Source organism: Emydura macquarii, unplaced genomic scaffold (genome assembly GCF_026122565.2).
Source record: "Emydura macquarii macquarii isolate MOO-44397 ecotype Brisbane River unplaced genomic scaffold, CSIRO-AGI_Emac_v2 contig_2948, whole genome shotgun sequence".
Taxonomy (NCBI): Eukaryota; Metazoa; Chordata; order Testudines; family Chelidae; genus Emydura; species Emydura macquarii.
Window position 1 is genome coordinate 3,278,799 of NW_027133085.1, and position 26,751 is coordinate 3,305,549.

At 41.4% G+C, this 26,751-nt stretch overlaps 1 protein-coding gene across 4 annotated transcripts in view; it reads right to left on the minus strand.

Moving 5' to 3' along the window:
* TEX10 (testis expressed 10) overlaps window positions 1-26,751 on the minus strand; it is a 99,776-nt gene that overhangs the window by 28,603 nt on the left and 44,422 nt on the right. For 3 of the 4 annotated variants that reach the window (XM_067569820.1, XM_067569822.1, XM_067569821.1), the window contains exons 10-11: window positions 20,122-20,210; window positions 8,497-8,630 (exon numbers count right to left, since the gene is read on the minus strand). In XM_067569820.1, coding sequence (XP_067425921.1) covers window positions 8,497-8,630; window positions 20,122-20,210 — 223 coding nt within the window. Of the gene's footprint in view, window positions 1-7,535; window positions 7,825-8,496; window positions 8,631-20,121; window positions 20,211-26,751 lie in introns of those variants that run through there. The other variant, XM_067569823.1, reaches the window with a different exon arrangement.

Sequence of the window (26,751 nt, forward strand, 5' to 3'; positions counted from 1 at the left end):
GCTATATATGACCAGTTAAAATAAATGAAAATTGAGGTTCTTCCTTTAAGATGCAACAGTTTATTCAGGAGTCTCATCTGTTTCAGCTGCAAGGGAACAATCTTAAATAATTGGCTTTAATAAATGGCAGCAGTGATAGTAAGTGCAAGTTGCTCAATAAAATGAGCCAACATTCTAGCATATATATTTAATCTCTCAGGACCAAGTACGAGAGATCTAAACATTTATACAAAATGGCATCTTTTTTTAAAAAACCATTGACTTCTGTATGTTGTTTCTTAAATTAAAAACTACATCGTTAAAAAAAAGTTTATATGACTTTGTAGTTCTAGCATCCCAGGAGTATTTACTAATCCTTCTATGTAGAAACATTAAAAAAATCAGGGGGACCAAAACAAATTCCCAAAATGTGTTTGTTATAAAGCATTTAGAAGAACTACCTTTTGGAAAGTGCATCTATTCAGTCTTCCACTTATTATTCATGACCACATGCAATCAAAGCTAATGGTTACAACTTAATGCAGTTCCAACTGAACTACCCAACTCCCAAATTATCTTTTTTCTTTATACAAGTGAGCCTTGTTTAGATGTGCTATGTTTCTCCTCCTGAATCTCTGGTATGTATATATTTAAACATTAGCTTCTCTTTTTCAGTTTATTTCTAATGAACAGTCTGTATCTCTGATCGTATTAAATGGATGAACAACACTGTAAGCTAGTACCAGAAAGACAAGACCCCTTTTTACTGTATGAGCAAGACGTCCAAACAGGTAAGGAGGATAAAAAGTGTCAGTCTGGGAACATATATAATCCATGGGCAAGTTAATGACAGACAGGTAAGGGAGGTGTCATCTGATGCATAAAAATCTACAGAATCATTCACCCTCTATGGAATGGCAGGAGAGACTCATTGCCTCGCCTCACCCCACCCCCAGGTTCTCCATTTGGTAGAAATGTTGATAATACAATGTTGTCAGAAATGGGTCGAGTTGGGTATAATTCAAAAGTCCTTTCTCCTAGAAACACAATGGTACCTAACATGACAAATCTAGAACAATTATGTAAATATTTGAGAAAATGTTTACACATCTATTTTTTAAATTATACCTTAACACAGGCATATCAAACATGCAGCCACCACAAAGCTAAATTGTGCCCCTCGACTGACAGTGCTGTGATATCAGTTAATGCTCAGAACATGATACCTGATTATTTTTTTTAATGTTACAGATTACTTAAAATAGAAGGAATACTTCAAATTGATATGCCATCATTGGCAAAAAAGAAGTGGTTCAGTGGTATTGATTAGCAGCTTTGTTTATTATGCCAAAAGAGTTGTAATGAGGCACTAGTTAAGATGTCAGCATCCAGCCAGAAATTACTGGATTCCATCTGCAAATGGTATGCACATAGTTACATAATATACATTACAATTCCAATTAATTTATTGCAAAATCCCTGTTTTCACTTTGGTCTTGATCATTTTTAGGCATCAGTGGGGAAATGAAGAGCACCAACTAGAAGCTGAATTATTGGAGAATACCACTGCAGAGAACTTGGTTAAACACAATGCTCGGTGTTACAGACTTTAAGAAGTGCACCTGCAAACTGAATTTAGCAAGGCTATGGAGGAAGTACGTCAAGCATCAGGAAAAAGTTGAAGGTGTCAGGACAAGTTCCAGCTGTGGGTGAGACTCACCTTATGCGAGGTTCCATGGTATGCATTTTAAGAAGAACCCCTGCTTCTTCTGCAGTAAGCCAAATATGTGAAGGCATCCATTAAGCATAGTTTCAATACATTAGACAGGTGAGAAACTGTATGAATCAGTCACTCTTAGATGCCAGTCAAATGGATACTTTAGGTCATGACTTGTATGAAGGCTTCAAAACCCAAAGAATTATCCAAAGCTTTGTCAATCTATGGTTTCCAACAAAAAAGAAAAGTCTAAAACTGTGCTCAAATTCAAAGAAGAAAGTCAGAGTGAAGGTGAAAGGGACTATTACTGAGCCAACTGCAGACAGGTCATTCTTGGCTCATCTGATTGTGTCCAGATCTCAGCATGATGTTGATCTATGTGAGACTCTGGGAAAATACAAATACTCTATGGTACCATGATCAATGTTTGAATGCACTAAAATAATGCATACATGCAAGAAGAGAAGCAAGCAAATGCACATCTTGCATGGTCTTCCTACGCTAGAACCTACTGACAACATGACCAGTACTTTATGTCAGCAGAGGCCTTTCAGCACAGCAATCATGGATAGCACAGTTGAGGTACAAGCTCTTGGCAAACCAGAAACAGTTAACTCCTGCCATGGTTCAGCTGAACACTTCATGAGAAAATACTGGACCTATCCACCTCATGTCTGAGACGTACGCAGAGAAATTAATTAAAAATATTACCAGAAACAGGAGATTCCATGGTATTGCACCTGTCCAATTCAAAATAATTGATTCCATGAATATATCTCCAGTGTCACAATGACAAAACTACCGTCTCACACTCGCACGAAAGACAAGTTAACTGCATACCCTGCAGCATAAATGCTCCAGCTTGTGAAGGACTGCTTGAAGAATTTAGTTGTCACATGGCGTAATGAAGCTGCCACCTCATGCTGTTCAGTGGAGTTTCATAGTTCCCATGAAGAGGCTGACACTAAAATTACCTTGCATGCAATCAATGCCACAGAGAGAGGTGCTACTAAACTGTGACTTTGTGCAAAAGATACAGATGTTCTAGTGCTCTCTCTGAGATGCAACCGCAAGATTCTGTTTTTGTGCCTGCTGCTGGGGAACGATCATTGTATATCCCTCAGAGATGTGTTCCTATCACTCAGACCATTGAAAGCCACCACATTGCCCCTGGTTTCCATGCCTTTTCAGGATGTGACAATACCAGTAGGCTGGCTAGAAAGACCAAATTATCTTACTGGAAGGTGTTTAATTCAGCCTCCAAAGACTGTCTCCTCACTCTGAAGATGCTCAGATGGCTGAGACAGTTACTGATGAGGTCATAAATACACTGGAAGTTTTCATACGCCAAGTTTACCATTTGAAGACCAACATTATGACACTTGCAGAGATATGTTTGGTGGTTTTTTTCCAAGAAGCAGACAAACACAGAAAAACTGCTAGCAACAAGGGGTGCATATATATCTGCTAACAAGAAGGCAAATTATCGAGCAATGGAATGGGAGTGATTGAGCACATCCAAAACTACCTTCCCCTATCAGGCAAGGATGGGTCTTGGAGGTCACACAATTATGTGTGAAATACCATTCACTCACAAATCAATCCTTCAACTAATCAAATGTTCATGTGTGAAGACCAGATGTTCACCACCCTGCAAACGTTTCGTAGGCAGCCTGCCTTGTACAGAGATGTGCGAGTGTGAAGTGGACAAGGATCAGTGTGACAACATGTGTAGTAGTGGTGCCCTAGATGGAGATGACACTGATGATGACTTTGATTAACATGTTTTCAGTCCTACATGTCCAATAGAACATCTCAAGGATTACCAAACGTATTTTTTATGTAAGCAATGCATTCCTGTGTTAAAGTTGTTTTTTAATCATTTTCTTGAGTATATATCTACATAATTGTTCTAGGTTTGTCCTGTTGGTACTATTCTGTTTGTGGGACAGTGGGCTTTCCAATGATGCTCAACTCAACCCATTTCCAACAGCATTGTATTATCAAAATTTCCTCCAACTGGAGGTCCTGGAGATGGAGGGAGAAGGAGGAGCAAGTTCTCCTACCACGCCACAGAGGGTGACACCATTGAAATTATGATTCTGCAGATTTTTACAAATCAAATTAACTTTTCCCTTACCTTTCTATCACTAACTTGCCCACAGAACGAGATTTTAATACATTATGCTCCCAGACTATTTGGAGCAAATGGAAACAAAAACAAAGATGAAAAAAACAATCTGATTGGTAACCCTGAGATAAATCTTATCTCCTCTGACATCTATCACAAACCATACCATTTGGTTGTTGCAACATTGGGCAGAATGATGGAAGATTGATCTCCTGTGATGTATGAAATGAACAGTTTACCTTTGTAATGAATGGCACTGGAGCACACAAAATGATCTTGTCCTCATGGAGGTAATAAGACTTGTGCCAACAGTAGAGATATTTCAGAGACTTCTTGAGATTACTACTACTACAGCCAGATCAGATGCCATCCAATGGAGGAATTGTGAGATCTCAAGTAGGGAAGAAAGGTCAAACTGCTGGTTCACATCTAGATGCTGTTCTCAGGAACCATGCTATCATCATGGGGATCTACCATCTTAATTAGGGCTCGTGGCTCAAAACTCAGACTCGCATAATTCTGTACCAGGAGGGGACCCAGGGATAGGAAATCCTGCCTGCTGGAAAGATAGAGCAGAGACCTCTGTGACAGTTTTACTAGGTACACGTGCCAAGAATTTCATTGGTAATTTTAGCCATAGGATATAATAGTCACTTCCTTCTTTTTCATCTCTGGAAGTAGTGCAAGTGGAGGAGGAAGTACACAGAAAAGCTGAGAGCCATCTGCAACACAGAGTGTCTATTTCCCTGTGATCATTGGTCTTAATCCTTCTGGTGCTCCAGGCTGAGACTTTACCCTTGGAAAAAGAGAAGTCCTTCTCTGGTACCTATGTGGGGTGTACAAATGGAAAAAATGCCTGCTCTTGTAGACTATCTTAAGCTTTGCTGTAGTAGAGAGTGAATTCTATCCTCTTATCTAATCTTGTTTGGATTAATTATCTGCTGTCTGGGATGAAAAGCTATACTTGGTCTCCTGCTATAAAATTTTCTGCCAAACATACAGAATGCATGAATCTATCTACTACAGACTCATGAACCAGAGAGATTTTCTTTCACTTTGACTTCTGCAGTAGACAGAACTGTGATGAGCTGCTTTGCAGGTCACTGAATCAAGACATTGTGGCTCTAGTGAAACATGATTGTTAGTGAGGCTATGAGGACTGAAGATGAAGTTTTGAATGCCCATTTGAGGATGCCTCAATTTTTCTATCTGCAGAGTCTTTGGGAAAGAAATCCAATGCCACAGTAAATACTATTGTTGTACTAAGCTTGGAAAGCATAAAGAAGGAATATTTAGGATCCAAAACCGTATACAATATTTCATGGATGCCAATTCAAAGATTTTCCCTTATCAGGATTCTCTTATTCTCTCCTGATGGAGGAGTGAAAATTCAGTCCTGGTTTTGGAGGAAAAGTATCTTCTGCTGCCCTTTAACCTGCTTCTCCTTTGTATCTGCCTGGACTCAAATGGTGACCACTACCTTTCTCCCACAAGCTCTCAAACATGTCTGTAGAGAAAAACCTCTCATTTCTCCAACTCAGAATTATAACCTGAAATACAGAGTTCCCCTTCTTTGGGGAAGGGGACGGAAGAGGATGAGACTCTGGGATGTCTTTTCACCCTTTCTTGGAGTTTATGGCATTTGGGGATTTCTGTGCCTGTCAGGGAATAATTTACACTTCCTAGACAATGCTCCCTTTCACGGTTTACCAGCCCTTGGAAGGGACCTCAAGTCTTTGTCAGACATGCAATTGGAAAAGAAATGCAGAGGGGCACTCCTGAGTCCAAATCCTCTTTGTAGGAGAAGTAAGTTGGATAGGATACACAACTCCTTCCTAAAGGACTATTATCTATTTAAGAACCTGAAAAAAACACTTTGGAGCTTTCAGTCAACAGGTGGACTGGGCCCAGGAACCTGGGAGAATTTCAGTCTTCCCCCAAATATGATAGCCCTATTGGCTGGGTCCCAGGCCTGGAGGAAAACTGACCTGACCTAGCTGAGATGTCTCAACTAGCATGAGGGATACAAAGGCCACAACAAGCGATCGGCAATAAAAGCATCTCAACCTTGCTGAGTGAGGGCATGGGCTGGAAGCAACTGTGATAGCATTCCTATTCTGTGCCTTCTGAGATTGTCGACTTCTTGGAACATAAGAACATAAAAACGGCCATACTGTGTCAGACCAGTGATCCAACTAGCTCAGTATCCTGTCTCCTGTCACTGGCCAATGCCAAGTGCTTCAGAAGGATGAACTGAACAGGTAATCATCATCCATCCTGTCAATCATTCCAGGTTCTGGCAAACAGCAATCTCTGCCCATCTTGGCTAATAGACATTGAGGGACCTATCCTCCATGAGCTTATCTAGTTCTTTTTTGAACCCTGTTATAGTCTTGGCCTTCATAACATTCTCTGGCAAGGTGTTCCAGAAGCTAACTGTGCATTATGTGAAGAAATACTCTCTTTTGTTTGTTTTAAACCTGTTGCCTATTAATTTTATTTGGTGACCTCTAGTTCTTGTGTTATAAGGACTAAATAACACTTCCTTATTCATTTTCTCCACACCAATTATGATTTTATAGACAGCTATCATATTCCCCCTTAGTCATCTCTTTTCCCAGCTGAAAAGTCCCAGTCTTATTAATCTCTCCTCATATGGAAGCTTTTCCATACCCCTAATAATTTTTGTTGCCCTTTCCCATACTTCTTACAATTCCAATACATTTTTTTTTGAGATGGGACAACCAGATCTGCACTCAGTATTAAAAATGTAGACATATCATGGATTTATAAAGAAGCAATATGATATATTCTGTCTTATTATCTATCCCTTTTCTAATGATTCCCAACATTCTGTTAACTTTTTTGACTGCTGCTGCACACTGAGTGGATGTTTTCGGAGAACTATCCACAATGACTCCAATGTCTCTTTCTTGAATGGTAACAGCTAATTTAGACCCCATCATTTTATATGTATAGTTGGGATTATGTTTTCCAATGTGCATTACTTTGCATTTGCAAAGAAGATGGAGCACTTTCTTTGACAACTCTGCCAGGCTTCTGGAGGGAAAGCAAAAGGAAGTTGGCAAGTCAGGTGGGGGTGGGGTTCAAAAGTGCCTAAGAAAGTTAGAAGAATTAGTTCCGCTGATTTTCACTGAGGTATGTCCTATCACTTTTTCAGGCACTTTTTAAGGTCATCCTTAAAGTTCATTCAGAAAAGTATCCAATTCCAGGAACAAGCCTCCTGTGCTTTATGTCTATTTTTTTCCTTACATTTTTCAATGAAGGAGGAAGACTCCTCACTAATACCCATTAAAGACAGGAAATTAAAAATTATGGCAAAAGAGCTGAGCTGCTGCTCTATTTAGCTGACCGGAGACAGAATACCTGGGGAAGAGGGTACATCTGGGATGTCATCAATTTTCCAGATCCCTTGTGGACAAGTTTCAGCTAACTCTAATACATACTAAGGGAGAGGCGCAATCCAAACATTTCTCTGACCAGGGGAGAAGTCAGCACCCAGAAAAGGAAAATTAATCAAAACACTTATGAAATCTTAACTTCAGATAGTACCACTAATTAATATTTCTAGTCTAGTAAATTTGTGTGTGTATGTAAATAATGTGCATGCTTGAACAGACTTCTATATAAACACTCGTAAACACAGATCTAGACTGTGAGTGTTTTACCATTATAAGTACTGTCACCAATAAGACTTTATGAATTACACTGTAGGTTTAATTATGTTGTAGGTCTGATTACAGCAAACAGAACAGTCTTAATATGTCTGCTTTCTTTAAAAACAATTATTTGAAAGACTACATAAACCATTCTAAATTCCGAATTACAGCAGCTATCCAAGAAGCATTTCTGTTGTCATAGGACTCCAGCCTCATTTTTCAGTGTGGGTAGATCAAAACTGCAGTGTCCATGTCACTAAGTTGTGCTAAATACATTCAGTTTCCATTCTCCTTTCCTCACATGACTTCAGTTACATCTTATCATACAAAGAAGTTGTGTTATGTGGTGGCCATGTAATAAGAGACAGTTAAATCACAACACATAGTTCACAGGTCACTAGCTTAAAATAAAATTTGGTGGCCTCAGATCCTTCTAGGACCAGCAATAAAGCCAAATTTCAAATTCATATAATCCTATAGACATGCACTGAATTCACAGTGCCACAGGAAAGCTACTAATTCCAGTAAACTTTGAGTGAATAAGCATAAGAAATTATTCTGAAATACTCTCAGTGTCAGCTTAATATTACTTCCAAGTGAAATCTCAACTTTAATAAGGGTGCTATTTAACTAACAGTTGAATGTGTTCACAAAAAATATCTTTCAAACTTACTGCTCTACAACTACTGTCTTCTCTTTTGACAAGCAACACTTATCATTTGTGTTTTAGAATTTTCCACCAAATCTGTTATCCCCTCTTCCCAAAAGTAATGTTTTTACATGTTTTCTTACTGCATACTTACCTTTTAAAGTTGCTTTCCCAAAATACTGCCTGAGAGCTACAGAAGGGTCTTCGCAATTTAACAACAGTAATATTCTGAGCTCTTTTCAACTCATGACAGGACTTTAGACATCAAGGGATAAGGAAAAGGGACAGACAGAATTCTGAGTTTGTTGGCTGTCACTTAGAATTAGTGTTGATGTATTACCTCTGTCACAGCCCAGTGGTGTAAAAATTGGTCCAGATCAGTCAGGTAGAGATGGACAGGTGAAAGCTGCGTCTCACTAATGTGAGGTTTTCCTCTAATGCTCTGAAGGCTAGTCAACTCCTCTCTTGAGAATCCTAGAGACAGTGGAGGAATGAAACAGTTAGGATCACAGAGCAAGTCAAGTGCTGTTCTACTTTATTATCACCATTGAAAAAATTTCCTTTAATTGTGCCCACAGAACGTGTTGTTGTTCCACAATTCCAATAGGTCTCCCTTGATATTTTGAAAGAAGTATACAAAATACTAGTTCTGAGTTCAAAAAGGAAAATGTCCAAAAACTAAAATGTAATTTAAAAATTTAAGTTAGGGGAAAAAGCTAAGAAACATCCATTCAAATCTTTGAGTGTAACTGGTAAAAAAGCAAAATGTCTGAGGAACCCCTCTATTTTTCACAATGTACAGATTTATATAATATTAATACTATGCCATTTTGTGCTTTGGACAAAATTTCCAATCAAAGAAACCATATTTCTCTGGATACCAAGTTTGGAGACTCCTAGCAGCCACTGGCTGTTAACACTGCAAAATTAAATATTGCCGAATCCCTACTTTAAATTTTAGAGGCAATTTCTGTATGTGTGTAAAACAAACTTCAAGTATTTATGCAGAGAAAGGAAAGAAAAGCCAGCAAATAAGTTTGTGTTGAAACAAAAAAAAAAAAAAAAATTGATCAAGGAGGAGTGCAAGAGAAATTCCATTAAATGCTCAGCATAGTCTGTAACTTTGTAACATGATCTATATGTAAAATGTTTAAAATTTGATTATTATTTTAATTTGATTTAGCAAGATCTTTTCATCCATTATTATTTATATGCTATTTGCTAGATGATTTATAGAGAGGTATGAGAACAAGGTATCTGCCCAAAACAGTTTTTGACACTTTTCCTTCTACAGTATCTTATGGCCCTGTCTTCCTTGCCTTCACTGTGTTTTTACTTCAGGATAGCTAAACATGTTAGTTACCCAGATATACACCTATTTTAGCAGTGAAGACAGAGCTTGCAAGTAACTACTTTTCTTTACACATCCATTAAAACTATTAACATGTTATTTCTCACTTCTGCTTTTCTCTGACTACTGCTTTAAACTCTCTTCAGTTCCTCCTAAATACTGTTACCAAAATAATCTCTCTCATTGTGCCAACAATGACCTGCCCCTTTCCTAAAACTTTGCAAAAGCTTGCCTTCTTTTGGCACTCAGTTCAAGCTTCTTCATGTCTTAAAGATGGATCACAGCTCCATCTTGCGTAAATCTCTGAGCTCATTTTCTTCAATGTTGAGTCTGAGGATCTTTCCTTACTAATCTGTATCTCATTCTCTCACTACAAACTTCAAATCTTCTTGCAGGCTGCCCTCTACACTTGGAGTAACTACCTAATTAATCATAGAATATTATGGTTGGAATAGACCTCCAGAGGTCATCTAACTCAACCCCCTGCTCAAAGCAGGACCAACCCCATCTAAATCATAACAGCCAGGGCTTTGTCAAGCCAACCTTAAAAACCTCTAAGGATGGAGATTCTACAACCTCCCTAGGTAACCCATTCCTGTGCTTCATCACTCTCCTATAGTGAAAAAGCTTTTCCTAATATCTAACCTAGACCTCCCCAACTGCAACTTGAGATCATTGCTCCTCATTCTGTCATCTGCCACCACAGAGAACAGCCTAGCTCCATCCTCCCTGGAACCCCTCTTCAAGTAGTTGAAGGCCACTATATCAAAACCCCCCACTCTTCCTTTCGGCAGACTAAACAAGCTCAGTTCCCTCAGCCTCTCCTCGTAAGTCTTGTGCTCCAGTCCCCTAACATTTTCATTGTCCTCAGCTAGACTCTCTCCAATTTGTACACATCCTTTCTGTAGTGGGGGGCCCAAAACTGGACACAATACTTCAAATGTGGCCTCACCAGAGCCGAACAGAAGGGAATAATCACTTCCTCGATCTGCTGGCAATGCTCCTACTAATGCAGCCCAACATGCTGTTAGACTTTTTGGCACACTGTTGACTCATATCCAACATCGTCTATATAACCCCCAGGTCCTTTTCTGCAGAACTGCTGCCTAGCCAGTTAGTCCCCAGTCTCTAGCAGTGCAAGGGATTCTTCCATCCTAAGCGCAGGACTCTACACTTATCCTTTGTGAATCTCATCAGATTTCTTTTGGCCCAATACTTCAATTTATTTAGGTCACTCTGTAATCTATTCCTACCCTCTATCATATCTACCACTTCCCCAGTTTAGTCTCATCTGCAAAATTGCTGAGTGTGCAATCCACTCCATCCTCCAGATCGTTAATGAAGACATTGAACAAAACTTGGCCCCAGGACTGACCCCTGGGGCACTCTGCTTGTTACCGGCTGCCAACCAGACACTGATCTATTGATCAGTGCCCATTGAGTCCTATGATCTAGTCAGCTTTCTATCCACCTTATAGTCCATTCATCCAACCCATCTTTAACTTGCTGGCAAGAATACTGTGGGAGACAATGTGAAAAGCTTTGCTAAAGTCAAGATATATCATGTCCACCGCTTTCGCCACATCCACAGAGCTAGTCATCATCTCATCGTAGAAGGCAATCAGGTTGGTCATGCATGACTTGCCCTTGGTAAATCCATGATGACTGTTCCTGATCACGTTCCTCTCTTCCAAGTGCCTCAAAATGGATCCATTGAGGACCTGCTCTATGATTCTTCCAGGGACTGAGGTGAGGCTGACTGGTCTGTAATGTCCCAGATCCTCCTCCTTCCCCCCTCCCATGTTTCGTTTTTTTTTTTTTTTTTTTGGGGGGGGGGGGGGGGGGAAGAGAAGATGGACACTATATTTGTCTTTTTCCAATCGTCCGGGACCTCGCCCATTTGCTACAAGTTTTCAAAGATAATGGCCAATGGCTCTGCAATCACATCAATTAATCTTGCTCAGGTGTCCTAACCTTGCCTCAGTCAGAAAGCCCATTGGTTCAGTGTTGTCTATCAGCCCTAATTTCCATATACCACTCCTTGTCCATCACCAGTACTAAATATATTAGTGAATTTACATTAAAGCTCATTAGAGGAGGAATTCCATTTCATTCTTTGTTTCTACTGTGTGTTTTACCAATTGTAAAGCACCTAGCACATTTACAAGACTACATACATTCCCAGACAAAAAACTACATAAATACAGAATTAAAGTTCTGAGTACATACCAATAATTAATGATAAAAGCACTACATGGATGTTGTAATTATTAGACACAAGGATCAAGAGTTAAAAGTAGCCTTAAGAAAATTCCAAACACACTGAAGTATCTAAATGTACAACTGAGACAAACAAACTTACCACTGCTCAATAGTGATATCATGCCATCACCCTGCAATTATGATTCAAGTATTACTGTTTTTGTGTCCCAGAAGAGATTATTTTTAAAGGCATTCATTCCCCCCACCACCATATTTTCCCTTGTCACAGTGTCTGTATAAACACATAGCTAAAATGTTTTTTCTCCTTAAATTAGTTATATGTACATTCAATATAAATTCCATCTTAATGTAGTTTTTTTTTTAATTATTAAACATTTCATACAATAATAATAAACAAGAAACCTAAAGAAAATACTACCATAAAAATGATTTGAAGATCTGTAGTATCAATCTTAATTTTATATAATTTAACTAACTTTTAGGTTCAGATTCACTGGTCCATGCAAGCTATATAATAATCAATTAAGCTGGGCTTTAAAACTTGTCTGCTTCACCAGAGCAGCTGGAGTATATTTGTAAATCTGATAATAAATTTGGAAGTGACTTATCCCCATCCACTCAGCACACATAAAAAATGGTTACTAATCTTTCCTTAACTGCTGTTCTTTGAGATGTATGCACATGTTCATTCTACCATAGGTGTGGGTGTGCCTCAGTCATCGGAAATTTTTCCCTCAGTGGTACCTGTCAGGTCAGCTCTGGTGCTCCCTGGTGCCCATGCTCATAGCACCAGTCTAATGGGCCTGGCCGACCTCACGCCCCTCAGTTGCTTGTTTCCAGCCAACTGTGAAAGAGGGGTAGGAGGGAAGGTTACAGAAGGACATGTGCAACAAATCTCGAAAAACAACTAACTGAAAAGCTTGTAACCTTTTTTTATTCTTCAAGTGTTTGCACATGACCATTCTACTGTAGGTGACTCCCAAGCAATAGCATAGGATGGTGTGATTGGAATTCATGGACATACTGACTGTAAAAAAGCTTGACCAAAACTGGTATCATCCCTAGCCTGTTGAGTAATGGACTAATGAGTAGACGACCAAGTAGCTGAAGGACCTGAGCCAGGAATGTTGTTGATGATGCTTGTGCTCTTGTGGAGTTAGGGTAGCTGGTGGTGGAATACCCGCCTGTGCATAACATGGGTGAATGCACGATGTAATTCATGATGTAAGTCTCTGAGCCGAGATAGGGAGACCTTTCAGCAATTGCTATGAAGAGTTGGGTGGATTTCCAGAACAGTTTGGTCCTCTCGCTGTAGAACATTAGGGCACATCTGACATCCAGAGTGTGGAGACATTGCTCCTCCTTGTTTGTGTGTGGTTTTGGGTAGAAAACTGGCAGGAAGATAGCCTGATTGCTGTGAAACTGCAAAACGACCTTCAGGAAGGCAGGGTGACAGCACAGCTGCACCTTATCCTTAAAGAAAATCATGTAGGAGGGTTCTGATGTAAGGGCACAGACCTCCGAGACCCTCCTGACCAAAGTAATAGCTACCAGAGAGGCCACCTTCCAGGAAATGTATCACAAGGGGCACATTGCTAGCAGCTCAAACAAGGGGCCTATAAGTTTTGATAAGACCAGGTTTAGGTCCCAGGGAGGGATAGGTTCTAGTATTTGAGGGTATAGTCTCTCTAGGCCCTCAAGGAAATGAATGGGCATTTTATGTGAAAAAATGGATAGGTTATTCACCAGGGGGTGGAATGCTGAAATCGCTTCAAGGTGAACCTTAATCAATGAAATCACTAAACCTTGCTGTTTCAGGTGCAATGGATACTCAAGAACAGCTTGCAGTGACAACTGCATGGGCAAGACTCCACACTGGGAAGCCCAAATGCTTCCATTTGGAGTGGTGTGTAGCACTGGTACAGGGCTTCCTGCTATCTTATAGGACCCAGTGGACCTGCTCTGAGCAGATCAACTCTGTAGTATTCAGCCATGGAGTTTTCAGGCCATCAGGTGGAGGGGGCACTGAGGTTTGGGTGGAGCAGCCAACTGTGATTCTGGGAGATCAGGTCCATGAGTAGAGGGAGCGGCATTGGAGTTGTTACAGAAAGGTCTACCACTGTGGCAAACCAGTGCTGACAGGTTGAGGGTGGGACTATGAGACCAGTGTCCTCTCTCGCTTCATTTTCAGCAGAACCTTGTGCACGAGAAGGATATGGGGAAAGCACAGAGGAGGTGCACTGTCCATAGGAACAGGAAGGCATCCATGAGCAATCCCTGGCTGTGGCCTTGTAGGGAGCAAAACTGGTGACACTTTCACTTGTGTCCAGTCGCAAACAGGTCTATTTGGGAAGTCCTCCATCACTGGAAAACATCCCTCCCAACATCCAAGCGAAGGACCAGTCGTGGTGATTTGAGAAAGACTTGCTGAGGTGATCTGCCAGTTCTTTTTGTGCTCCCAGAAAGTGAGAAGCCTCAAGGTGGACTGAGTGGGCTTTGCAAAACTCCTACAAGTGAATTGCTTTCTGACATAGGGGGGAAGAGCGAGACCCTTCCTGCCTGTTGAGGTAGAACATGGCTGCAGTGCTGTCCGTGAGCATGAACATGCTTCTGCACGTAATGTGAGGCAGGAATGCCTGACAGGCCAGGCAAACTGCCTGAGCTCTCTGACATTGATGTGTAGTGAGAGGTCTTCCAGGGACCACAGGCCTTGATTCCCGAGAGGCCCCAAGTGAGCTCCCCAGGCCAGCTCTGACATGTCTGAGGCCATGGAAATCAAAGGTTGGAGCAGGGCAAAGGGAATGCCTGAGTAAACTGCCAAATGGTCCAGCCACCAATCGAAGGAGGCTAGAACCGGGGAAGAGACTGAGAACTGAGTCTAGATGATGGTGGTTCCATGAGTAGACTAAGGCCAGCAAAACCTGAAGGAGCCTGAGGCATAGTCTTGAGTGCTGCACCATGTGACCTAAAAGTCTCAGACAAAAACAGGCTGTCATAATAGGGTGGTCCTTCATGTGCACGATTTGTGACATGATCATGTGAAAACAAGCTTTCTGGGAGGAAGGGCAGGGCTTAGCCTAGATGAAGTTGAGCACTTCTCTGATAAACTCTATCCTCTGCACTGGAGTGAGGATAGACTTCTACTTGTTTATTCGCAGGCCCAAGGCCTGGAAAGTTGACTATATGAGATGGATGCTGAACTCTACCTGAGCCTTGGACTAGCCTCTGACTAGCCAGTCGTCCAGATACAAGGAGACTTCCACTCTGTCTTCTCAGGAAGGCCGCCACTATCGCCATGCACTTTGTAAAAACCCATGGGGCTGCCGACAGACCAAATGGGAGAACCACAAATTGGTAGTTGGTCTGGTTCACAACAAACCTGAAGAACCTTCTGTGGTCTTTGAAGATTGAAATGGGGAAATAGGAGTCTCTTAAACTGAGGACAGTGTATCAGTCTCAGGATCCAGAGAGGAGATAATGGAAGCCAGAGAGATTGTATGGAACTTCAGTTTCTGGAGGTAGCCATTGAATCAGCGCAGGTCTAGTATAGGTCCAAGACCACCTTTGGCTTTCAGAATTAAGAAAGAGCGGGAGTGAAGCCCCTACCCTCTTAAATCCTGTGGAATCTCTTTCACAGCTCCCACTCAGAGGAGGGCTTGTACTTCCTGGACTAGAAATTGCTCATGAGAGGGGTCCCTGAAAACGGACCGGGAAGGAGAGAGGAAGATAAAAATAAATTGGAGCATATAACCACTTCCATGGTGTTCAGCACCCAATGGTCTGTGGTGATATGAGACCATGCCATGCTGAAGTGCGGCTGAAAATATAAGGGACACCGGATCTGGTATAATGTTCTTGGGCGTCCCATCAAAAGATCTGTTTTGTGCCCCCTGGCTATCTGGGCGGGGCAGATGCTGACACTGAGATCAACAGGGGTGGCTTGCCGCACCTAAAACCCCTGCTCCGTTTCCTCTGCAGGTCTTGACGGGACAGCTGGGCAGAGAACCAGGCAGGCTACTGAGGTCTGCAATGATTCCTCGAAATAGCTGGGGTATACAGTCCCAGGGACTTGAGGGTAGGTCTGGAGTCCTTCAGCATATGAAGCGTCTCATCTGTCTGCTCTGAAAAGATCAAACCCCTTCGAAGGGGATGTCCTGAAGGGATTGCTGGACCTCAGTCAGGAAACCGGAGGACTATAGGTATGAGCTCCTACGCATCGCCTCTGTGGAGGCCATGGACCTGACCACCGAGTCCACCACTTCCCGGGCTGCCTGCAAAGTGGCCCTGACTATTGCTTTCCCCTCTCCACCAGCGAGGAGAACTCCTGCCTGGACTCTTGGAGAAGCAAGGCTTTGAACTTCAACATGGAGTCCCACACACTGAAGTTGTATCTGCTCAGCAATGCCTGCTGGTTGGCAATCCTAAGCTGTAGTCCCCCAGTATAATAAACCTTTCTATTGAAAAGACCCAGTTCCTTGTGTCTTTTGCATTAGGAGTCACTCCTTGTAGGTCCTGCCTCTCCCTTTCATTGGCCACTGATACCACCAGGGATTCCGGTGGGCGAATGTGAGTATAGGAACTCTTAACCTTGGACCAGCATAAAGCACCTCCTCTTGGCTCTTTTCGATGTGGAGGGAAGGCAGTCATTTGCAAAAGGGCTTTTACTGGGTCCAAAATGTCCTCATTGAGAGGTAGGGCCATTTTTGACAGGCTCACGGTGGCCAAGATATCAACCAGGCTATGGGAAGATTCTTTCACTACCTCCACTTGCAAGCCTAAAGTTTGAGGCCACCCTCTTGAGTAGCAGACGCGCCCCCTGATATTGACTCATACAGGGAGGAGGCAGCCTGCACCAGCCGGGGGCCCTCGTCCTCTTCTTCTGCAACGATGGGATCCCACAGATCTGGATCCTGCAGGTCGGTACCAGGCCCAGTACCGGAGTCTGGGTCAGGTGCTGCTCGATGGGACAGAGGCACCCTTCTCTCAGAGGCCATCGAGTAAGAGCATTGTGAATTGGGCCCTACCGTCAGGGGGAACCCCCATGGGATCCAAAATGGCCACATTAGCATAGGTCCAGGTGCTATACCAAGCACTTGGGGGCACAAGTGCCAGGGTCCAAAGCAGGGCAGAGATGACTGGAGGAATAACGAGGGCAACTCCTCAGACGAGAGGAGTTCGACCCACCTTCCGAATCGGACGACAAGCTTTCCTCCAGGAATCATGGTGGTGCGGTTCCTACTGGTGCTGGAGATCGGTGCAGGGGGAGAGAGGCTTGCACTGGGGCCAGCAAGGATGGATCCCCTCTAGACAGTACATAGAACCAGATGGCAGCTGGAGGCTACATGTTTCTTCCTGCCCACCGACACCAATAGCACCGACTCTTGCACTGCCAGCAACGGTGGTACTGAAAGTGCCAGCAGGTCTCTGGCCACAGCAAATGCCTCTGAAGTGGACAGCACTGCGATGGTGCTGATGCTGTGCTGTTCCTTCAGTGCCAACGGCTCATCAAGGACTGGACTCAAAGGTGCCTGCGTATGGGCCAAAGCAGAGGACTGGCCTAACTTAGATCACACTCCACTCTGCTACCCAAGCCTGGCCTTCTTTGGAATTGGGGAACGTCCCCTCTCGGCCAGCTGCTTCTTATGAATCTTTCTCAGCACCGGGGATGTCCAACAGGGCCGGGACTCCCTCACAACAGGAGCAGCACTCTGTACCAAAGCTTGGCTCAGGGGAATGTCTGAGTACCGCTTCCATTAATAGGAACTTTAATCTGGCTTCCCCATCCTTCTTTATACGAGGTTTAAACTCTCAGCAGATCTGACAGCGAGCCCCGATGTGAGCCTCACACAAGCACTTTAGGCAACTCGACTGCGGGTTGTTCAAAGGCACAGCCTTGTTGCAGGAGGCACAGGACTTTAAATCCGGTGACCTAAGCATGCCTCGGCACTGAGAGCAGGTGAAACTCTGCTGACAGAGACGCACCAACTAAACTAACTATACACAATGTGAAGAAATTAAGAAAAACAAAGACCACTGAGAATAACTTGCTAGCAAGGAGAGCAGTTGCAGAGACTGTCACAGGCTGTAAAAAGGAACTGAGGGGGTGTGGGGTCAGCTGGGCCCTTTATACTGGCAATACGAGCACGCAGCACCAGGGGGCACCAGAGCAACTGTGCTTGGGGCACGCACACACCTACAGTGGAATGGACATGTGCAAGAACTCAAAGAACCACCACTCTTTCCCATGGGTTCCTGTGGTGCTGCTTTCTGGTGTCGGAGAGCTGAGAGGGATAGTGTGGCAGCAGTTGGTTATGGGGGATACAGGATTAGGGTGATTTTTTTTTAATTTTAACTTTTTTTTTTAAATGGGGATACAAGTAAATTTATAAATATTAAATTGTGGAATTTGACTGTCAGAGTTAAAAGAAAACATATGAATATTAAAATTAGTCACCTCAGAGTCTGGAGGTAAATTGGGCAGTAGAGGGCATGTAGCAAGTGAGAGGAGGCTGTGGAGGGAGTATGGGGAGAACAGGAGGAAAAGGGGAAGAGGAGTCTGCAAAGGGATCAAAGTGGGCAATTGAGGAAAAATGGAGGCTTCGGTAGCAATGCTGACTGTAAGTTGAGGGAAGCCAGGGATGTACATGGGGTTAGGAGGGTCGGAAGAGGCTCATGTGCAGGCGAATCCTGTGTTGGAGAGACCAGGACTGTGCACTGGATGGGGGCTGGAATGGGAAGCCCAGTCCCTGTGTGCCAATGTATCAGGGCTTGAAAGGCCACCCACAACACCACTACTGCCTCAGCTCCATTGTGCACTCAGGCAACATCACTTGGGAAGCAATAAATTGCAGACATCATCGCTCACAGACTAGTCTCCTTCCTGCTTCTCCAACTGTTAGGTCCCCCTCTTTGGATAGCACCAATCTCTCCTCAATACAATCCTTCATCCCTCCCAGACCCACACACACATTTCCCTCTGCTCCTCTCCATAACACCACTCTACCCCCAACCCCTCACTGTCTCCCTCAGCTCCCGACACCAGAAAGCAGTACTGTGGGGAGCCATGGGAAGCCCTGGAGATGAGCAAGATAGGATGGGGATAGGAATGCAGGAATAGGAGGAGAAAACTGAAGCATGGTTTTCCATTAAGATTAGTCAAGATTTTAAAAGTGTTGAAGAATGCTAAGTTTCTTAGAAAACCCATTTTAAATTAATTTTAACCCAAATTTTCAGAAAACATGATCTGTAACTCAAATGCAAAAATTTTATCAGAGATACACTGTATTCTTCATATATAAAGAGGTTGAAACCCTGCTTTTAATGTAAAATGCAGCTCATCATTATCTGCAGAGTCATGACCAGAGACTCCATAAGGCCAGGAAAAAAAAGAAGGCATTGAAGTGGGAGGTGCTGCTTGTGCCTCTTTTTATAGGTACTGTTTTCAGTGCATGCAACAAGGCTCAAAGCCCAAACCAGACTAACTGCTTTTCACAGTTCTGAAATCCATGTGGCATAATGCTCAGCTCCAGAAGTGGAGAAAAAAAAGAACCTGGGATCTGCAGAAGCAATTTAAAAAAAGGGAAATTGCAACATCCAGTTTCAAATGTGTAAAATATAATTTGTGACATTAAGGATGCACAGTATACTAATTTCACAGTAATAATTTCTCTTGCTGAGGACTACGTACATGCTAAATATGAAATCCAAACTGCTTCGTTACTCATGCACAAAAACCCTCTCCCCTTCTCTGTCTGCCAGATCTTAGATTTAACCTTCCAGACACTATAGAGCACATCTCCTCTGTTTGGGAAGTCTTGGGACATGACTTTTATTTGCATCAGTATTTAGTGGTGGGTAATAATTCTGTTTGTCTAAAGAGCACCAGCAGCTCACTATATTGTGTTTGACTTTATATTTGGATTTTATGTTTTTAATATTGCTCTAGGCATCATCACAATCAGATTGGTGCTCTTATTTATTTTGATTAATAACAAAATTAAGCAGCTATGCAATTCACTTAAAGCAGGAATAAAACTTTTTTCTTGCTCAAAAAAGTCAAACATTGCTGAATAGATTTTCTTCCAGTTTTCAAAAAGAAAACATCTATGTCCTGAAACGAAGTATGAAAAATATTCAGTCCAAATGGTAACTGAGGGTGAAAGTCTAAGCCATTAAAGATAGAAAATAAGAATGAAAGTGCTTTCTCACCCATAACAACAGAATGCTGAATTTCTGATCTTTTTTCCACTGTGTACAAATATTTTTAACCCATACTTAATATTTATCATTAATCTACTTTATACAGTAGATATTCTAAATGAGATCCAATAGCACTTTATCATAACCAATTTCATTTTCTTAATTTCAATTTATAAAATTCAAATGGATTACCTGTAAGTGTTGAGAACAAGAAGCTGAAGTAGTCCACATCGTTCACTGAACTGTCCTGCACTTGGCATTTCCATCCGGCAAAGGAAGATCTATTTAAAACAAAAATAATAGGAGGGCTATTATAAAACACTGTAATTAAAAATACACTTCTGGCAATTGGTCATTAATATAATCAATTTAAAAATCAAATTAGTAAGCGTTACTTTTAGCATACTCATTCCCAACTGTTGTTACTAAAACAAAAATGTTGGCCTGTGGATTGTGTTACTGAGTTGGTAAATATTCGTAACTATTGATACAACACTTATGGAAAAAACAAAAGTAGCCAGAAACAATAACTTGGACCAATTATATTTTACCTGGAACTTTATTTTACATTTGCTGTTATACCACTTAAAGTAAAACTAATTTTTTTTTTTTTTAAATAAAAAGTCACTATTTTATAAGTCCAAGTTATATTTTTCATTATAGTCAGTAACTTTAAAATGTCTCTTTTTATGTAACAATGGAGTCCATTAAATAGTAGTGTTAGCATGGACCAGGATCAGGATCTTAAACACAGATATAATAAAGTAATAAACATACAGGGAAACAGACCTGCTTTGAAGTTTCTCAAGTGTTACATTTTTAATGGCAGAGCTAATAGCAGCACCTATTAAGGTTCCCAACACTTCCTATTATAAGACCTTGTTTTCACTTGCTTATAACTCTATCAATTATTTGGGTTGAAATTTCCCATGCTGCATGTCTGCCTCAGCCAAAATGGTTCAGCTATCTCCAAGAATGAGGCTGGGGGAATATACATTGTTCTGCCCACATTAATTTCTGGTGACCTTTTCTTTGAGAAGCTCTACCAGCCCCAAGATTTGGAGCAGGGACTTGAAATTTGACAAGCCATGGCCTGTGTGTCAGAGATGTGATTTTTCCTGCCACTATGAAAATCCACCCAAATTTGGCCAAGTTATAAGCCTCTGAGAAAATTATAGTACACACATATTCAGCAGAGAGTTGCTAGAAGTTTTGCAGCTTAATTCTCCCATAATTCTGCCTGTCCTGAGCTTACTTCATCCCAGGGTTTCAGCGGCCTGAGCAAGATTTCTGTATAATTGCAGCTCTGGACTGTTCTAACCCATGCTGGTCCAGGCACCAAAACTGTGAGCAAGGAGCTGGTTTCTCCTTTAGCCTCAATGCAAACCTTACTGATGCCCAAGTAGCATGGAGAGGGAAATTGCCTAAATCGCATGCACAGGAGACAGGAGTGTACCTGCGGGTCACAGACAGGGATAAGGAGCCTGGGGTATGGGAGGCCTGAGCGCCAGTACTAGCTAGGCAAAGAGTCTGGAACTAGGAGTCAGAGAAAATTGTGACTGGATGGTCCAGGGGAGAAAGATTTATTGGACAAACACCAATTCCCTTTTTATCCCGTGGAGGTGTTTTATTGGTGTTAACTGGTTAAAACCAAAAATCAGTAGCCTTTCCTATACAGGAAGCTCATGTGTTTCCTGGTGAAGACAATGGCAGACTTCAGGGAGGACAGTTATCTATTCAATGACAGGGAGGACTGTATTCAGTGACAGTTAGGATAGACCTCTAGAGGCAGTGCCAATGTGGTTCTGTCCTACTCTGAACCACTAAGGCCAGGATCAATGCTGAGAGGAGCGACGATGGAGCCAGAATCAGCGCTGATGGAGTCCAGAGTTTCAGGCTGCTCCTTCTCTCCAGCCCATGATGCTGTGTAAGGCTATATTCACTACCTAACTTCCTACTTCAGCAACAAATGAGGAAGAAGTCCTACAAACAACAGTTTCTTTTCTTTCACAACGTAATCCTCAGTTGTCATAAGACCAGGTCCATCCAACACAATGAATGAGGGAGGAGGCCTGTTGTAATCAATGGCCTTACAACTTTACTTCAGTTGTGAGCTCGACTGTAAAAAGTGAGTGCAAGTTTCTAAAACATCACAAAAACTTATAACCAATGCTGATGGAAAGAGGTGCAAAAGCAAGTGAGAAAGACTGAATTAGTCCAGACAAAAAGACCTATTACTATAACAAGGACTGTGTTAAGATTATGCCTGGTAAACAAGAACACTATAAAACCAGGAATGAGTGAACCAAATTTGGGGTGCCATCAATAGATAAAATAATATGGGATTGAACCATTCCATGCATCAGTTCCTTTGGGGTCCTTAAACAAAGAGACCTTTGAGAGAAAAAACTGACTACCGAAGTGAGCTTCATTAACCATGGATTCCACACCCTGGAACCCCAGGTTCGTCATCTTGATCCTGAGAGACTTTCTAACCCGACCAGGCCAGAGAGGGACCCAAATGACATCACAATCTCTACCATCTTTGACTGAATCCCAACCACCACCTCAGATCTGAGACTCTCTCCCCACCCTCCTCCATTGTGTCCTTTTCCTTCCCTACCTTAATTCCTCCCATCACTATTTCTTTCTTTCCCTCTCCTTTTTTCCTTCAGTCTAATAAGTATCTGGCTTAGCCAGCCAAGGCTGTATATTTTGCAACATTGTTGTGAGCCTGTCACAAGAAAGAAGCAGCTCAAAGCAATACCCTAAATAGCCTGATGCTGGCACCAGTTCCCAGTCTCAAAGTGGCTGATAAGACAACGTGCTGTGCCAGTGTTTTTCCAACAGTGAGGTTGCAAGTGAGAGTCAACACCAGAGACAGAAGCTGCGTGTTCTATCTTTGCTATTCTTTTCTCTTAGGAAATACGATTGGACTTCAACACCACCACCTATAACAACAGCTCTAGCCCTTCTTTTTCCCAAAAAGGACAGTTATTACCATCTTTAATACCATCCGCAAGACTGTCAAATAAAGGGGTAGGGTGCCGCTTTTTTCTAAAAATCTCTCTTCAGAAAAAGGGATGTTGTTAATATGAAAGTCTTACTTAATATTTTACATTTCAAATGCTTTAACTGTTTCTTCTTTCTTTTCCTGTAGCCTTAATAAAAGGTTAAAGGGATTTTTAATGATGTGGTTGCCATGGAACTAAGCAGGCTGAAGTCTCTGTACTCCAAATCCTAAATCTTGTTTAAAACTGTTTAATATTGGACAGTGACAGGGTTATGCGAATACTTTTGACTCTTTGGGCCCCTTTATTCCATCTAAATTAATACAAGCCTTCTGTGGAAAAAATAATATGTGACCATCTAATTAAAGACTATCATAATGAATATGTACAAGGCCATATTAAAGTTGCACAAACAACCTTAGTTCTGACATTTCCTAACTTTTGAGGGCTAAACTTTAAAACATTAATAATGTTATTTTAACAGGTTTTTGTATGTAATTATCAAATGCCTAGAACATGGTCTGGGAGCCAGGAGTTTTAGGTTCTATCCCTGGGTCTTCCAGTTAGTGAGAGACTTCAAGTAAGTCACTTAAGTGCTCTGTGCCTCAGTTTCCTCATCTGTAAAACAGATGACCTATTTGTCAGAGGTAGGTGAAGTTTAATTAATTGTATGGGAAGTGTTTGAGAGCCTCAGATGAAAGGTTCTATAGAATTCCAAAGTATTAGTATAGCAAAATATTATGTTAAACTAGTATCTACCATATGAAGCGAATCTATAAATGAAATAGAAGACCAACTATGTACTAATATGATCTCCCTTTCCATAGGAACCAAGTATCTAGTTAAAACTATTACTTTTCGAGGTTCATGGAGGTGAGTAGGAAATGGAATTAAAATGTTCAGTACAAAGAGAAACCTCAATTTCAATGAATAAATGTAGATATAGCACAAACAGGTGAAAATAGCAAACTATCTTACACACAAATTGTAGTTAAATATATTAATACTTTCAGAGATAACTGAAAACTACATGTGCACGTCTAAAAATATATTTAAACACTGGTCATAATTTAAAAGTTAGGAATAACAACTCTTAAAACATGTCTTTTGTACTCTCCAATAGATGTGGGAGGAGATACATTTAAATGTAAGTTTTAGTTTCCCTCTTTTGAATAAATTAGTTTTATCAAAGACAGGAATCTAGCTGTTACAGAACGGTTGATGAGAGGGACCTCTTCGATCATATAGCCCAAACCCTAAATTAACTATGATAAACCATACACTATAATTTCCATAAATTTATCTAAACTCCATAAGAACTCTCTATTGAGCATGTTGTAATGCCATCATTAAGCAACCTTTTCTACAGACCAATTGTTATTAAAAATCAGAGTTGAATCTTATTAACTTAAGCTCCCTGATTCTCTTGCTATTCATGCACACAGATTTTCCAAGGCAACAGTTGTCAAAAAGCATCTTTTCTCACTTGTATTTGGCATAAAGGTTGTGACCTTTCCTTTCAGATGCAGATCTTGCTACTTTTATCCATGCCTTTGTAACCTCCAGATTGGATTACTGGAATATACTCCATAAGGCTGCACCTCAAAACCACTGGGAAGCTACTGTTAGTGCAGAATGTGGCTATATCCCAAAAGGAGTCCATTATATTCATGCTCCATGATCTCTACTAGCTACCAAGTGATTTCTGAGTGAAGTTTAAGGTGTTGGCCTTAACATACCAAGAGAGCCCTACTGGGGTCTTAGCTATTTCTGAAACAACTCTTTCCATGTGATACAGCTGCAACATAAAAGGTGCTTGAGATAACAATTACTTTGCTTAAATGGGAGGAGGTTGGGGTTCTCAACTCTGGAACACACTTTTTTCCCCTCTTCCAAGCAGCCACAACTCAGATTTATTGACAGGAAATACAGCAGTTCAAAATTTTCATTTGCACTTTGAAATCCCTCACCTCTCCCACCATCATCTTACTTTTAGTGACAAACTTTTACTCTCCAAAAACTAAAAAATACAAAAACTACCCTATTTCTTTCAAAATAACCTACAAATTAGAGAGAAAATAGCTCTGAAGGCAGTGCTGTTACTAGCAACAGCACAGAAGTGTGCATGGCATGGTATGGTATTACCACCGTTACTTCTGCACTGCTGCTGGAGGCAGCGCTGCCTTTAGAGCTGAGCACCTGGCCAGCAGCTACCCTCCAGCCACCCAGCTCTGAAAGCAGCAGCGCAGAAGTAAGGGTGGCAATACCGCAAGCACCCTACAATAGCCTTGCGACCACACCCCCACCATCCCCTTTTGGTTAGAACCCCGCACTTACAACATAGTGAAATTTCAAATTTAAATATCTGAAACCATGAAACTTATTATTTTTAAAATCCTGTGTGTCCTTGTACTGTGACGAGTGCACAGAACTGCACACTGCCTCTGGGCTAAGCGATGTTAATGCTGAAACCCAGACAACATCAGGAGCTGGAAAATTAAGATAATTTTCTGGAGAACTGTTTCGTATTAGTCATGTTAGCCAGAGGGGTCAAATGTGTTTTTTAAATTCACTTAATTTTGCTATAATTCTTGGTTTATGAATTCTACTTTTGAAATCTTTCCCTGCTTAATTTTTATAAAAATCCTTTATGTTTTTGAATTTGCTTTACCAAAGCTACTTTTAGCAACAATGGTCCTTTTTTTTTTTTTTTTTGTTTGTTTTAAATAGCCATGCTTTTCCTTCAAATTGGAATTACTCTCTTTTGGGATTTAAATATAGTATGTTAAGATCTCCTCTCTCTCACAATTTATTTTGTTTGTCAATCAAACATTGTCCAGCCTCTGTTTAGTTACCTATGCTTTCACTCTCTCAAAGTGCATAACTCAGACTATAGCATCAAAGACTCAAGATCTAATAAGAAGTGCAAGTAAAATTTATTCTGAGAGAAGGTATTTGCAAGACACTTAAGGCTCTGTACATTCCCAAAATACCTCTGATTGTGGAGCCAACAGATATTCAGTGATCCTTTATGTCTCTATGGTCATACAGTCTGCTTGCTATTGCAAGCAACTGTTAAGATGTCCCTCACAAAGGCTATATTCTAAAACTCCAGTTTCCCAGTGATATCATGGAGCAATGAGCATGCCCAGTGCCTGCATGATGTTCCAGCTAGTGGTTGAGTTCCTCCCTAACTGTCCAAAAGACTACAAAGACACTAAAATGGACCATATGTAGGAGGTCCATGCACTGTGATAACAAGCAAGAAGGAGAAGAGAGCTCTCAAAAGCTGTGGGAGCCTCCACTGCCTCGGGAACTGCCAACTCAACCTTTGCCCCATGTGGAGAGAAGGCAGGAAGGACAGCTATAGATGGCTTTTATTTTTATGCCCAGACAGAGATCCTTCTCATTCCTTGGGAGCCACAGTCACACCAGCTCACTGTGCAGCCCAGCAGGGAGGAAGGAGACCAAGAATAAGATGGCACTGCTTAAGGACATCAGAGACGTTGTGTGTTTCCCACCTCTAAAGGACAATGACACTAATTCCCACAGTTCATTATTTGTACAGTGAAAGTTTCTTTTACAATTTTAGAAATTTTTCAAGTCATATCATTAACAAAGACCACTTGTAAAGTTATTGTAAAGCAGATATATTTTCCTCTAATACAAGTTTTTATCTGAACTGTATTACAAATCCTTAGGATCATTTTGAAATGAAATAATAGAGAAACAAATGGTGCTAAGTTGAAGCAAAAGATAACATTATTATTTTACTTTAATCTCCAGGCATATATATGTTTCCAATGCTTAA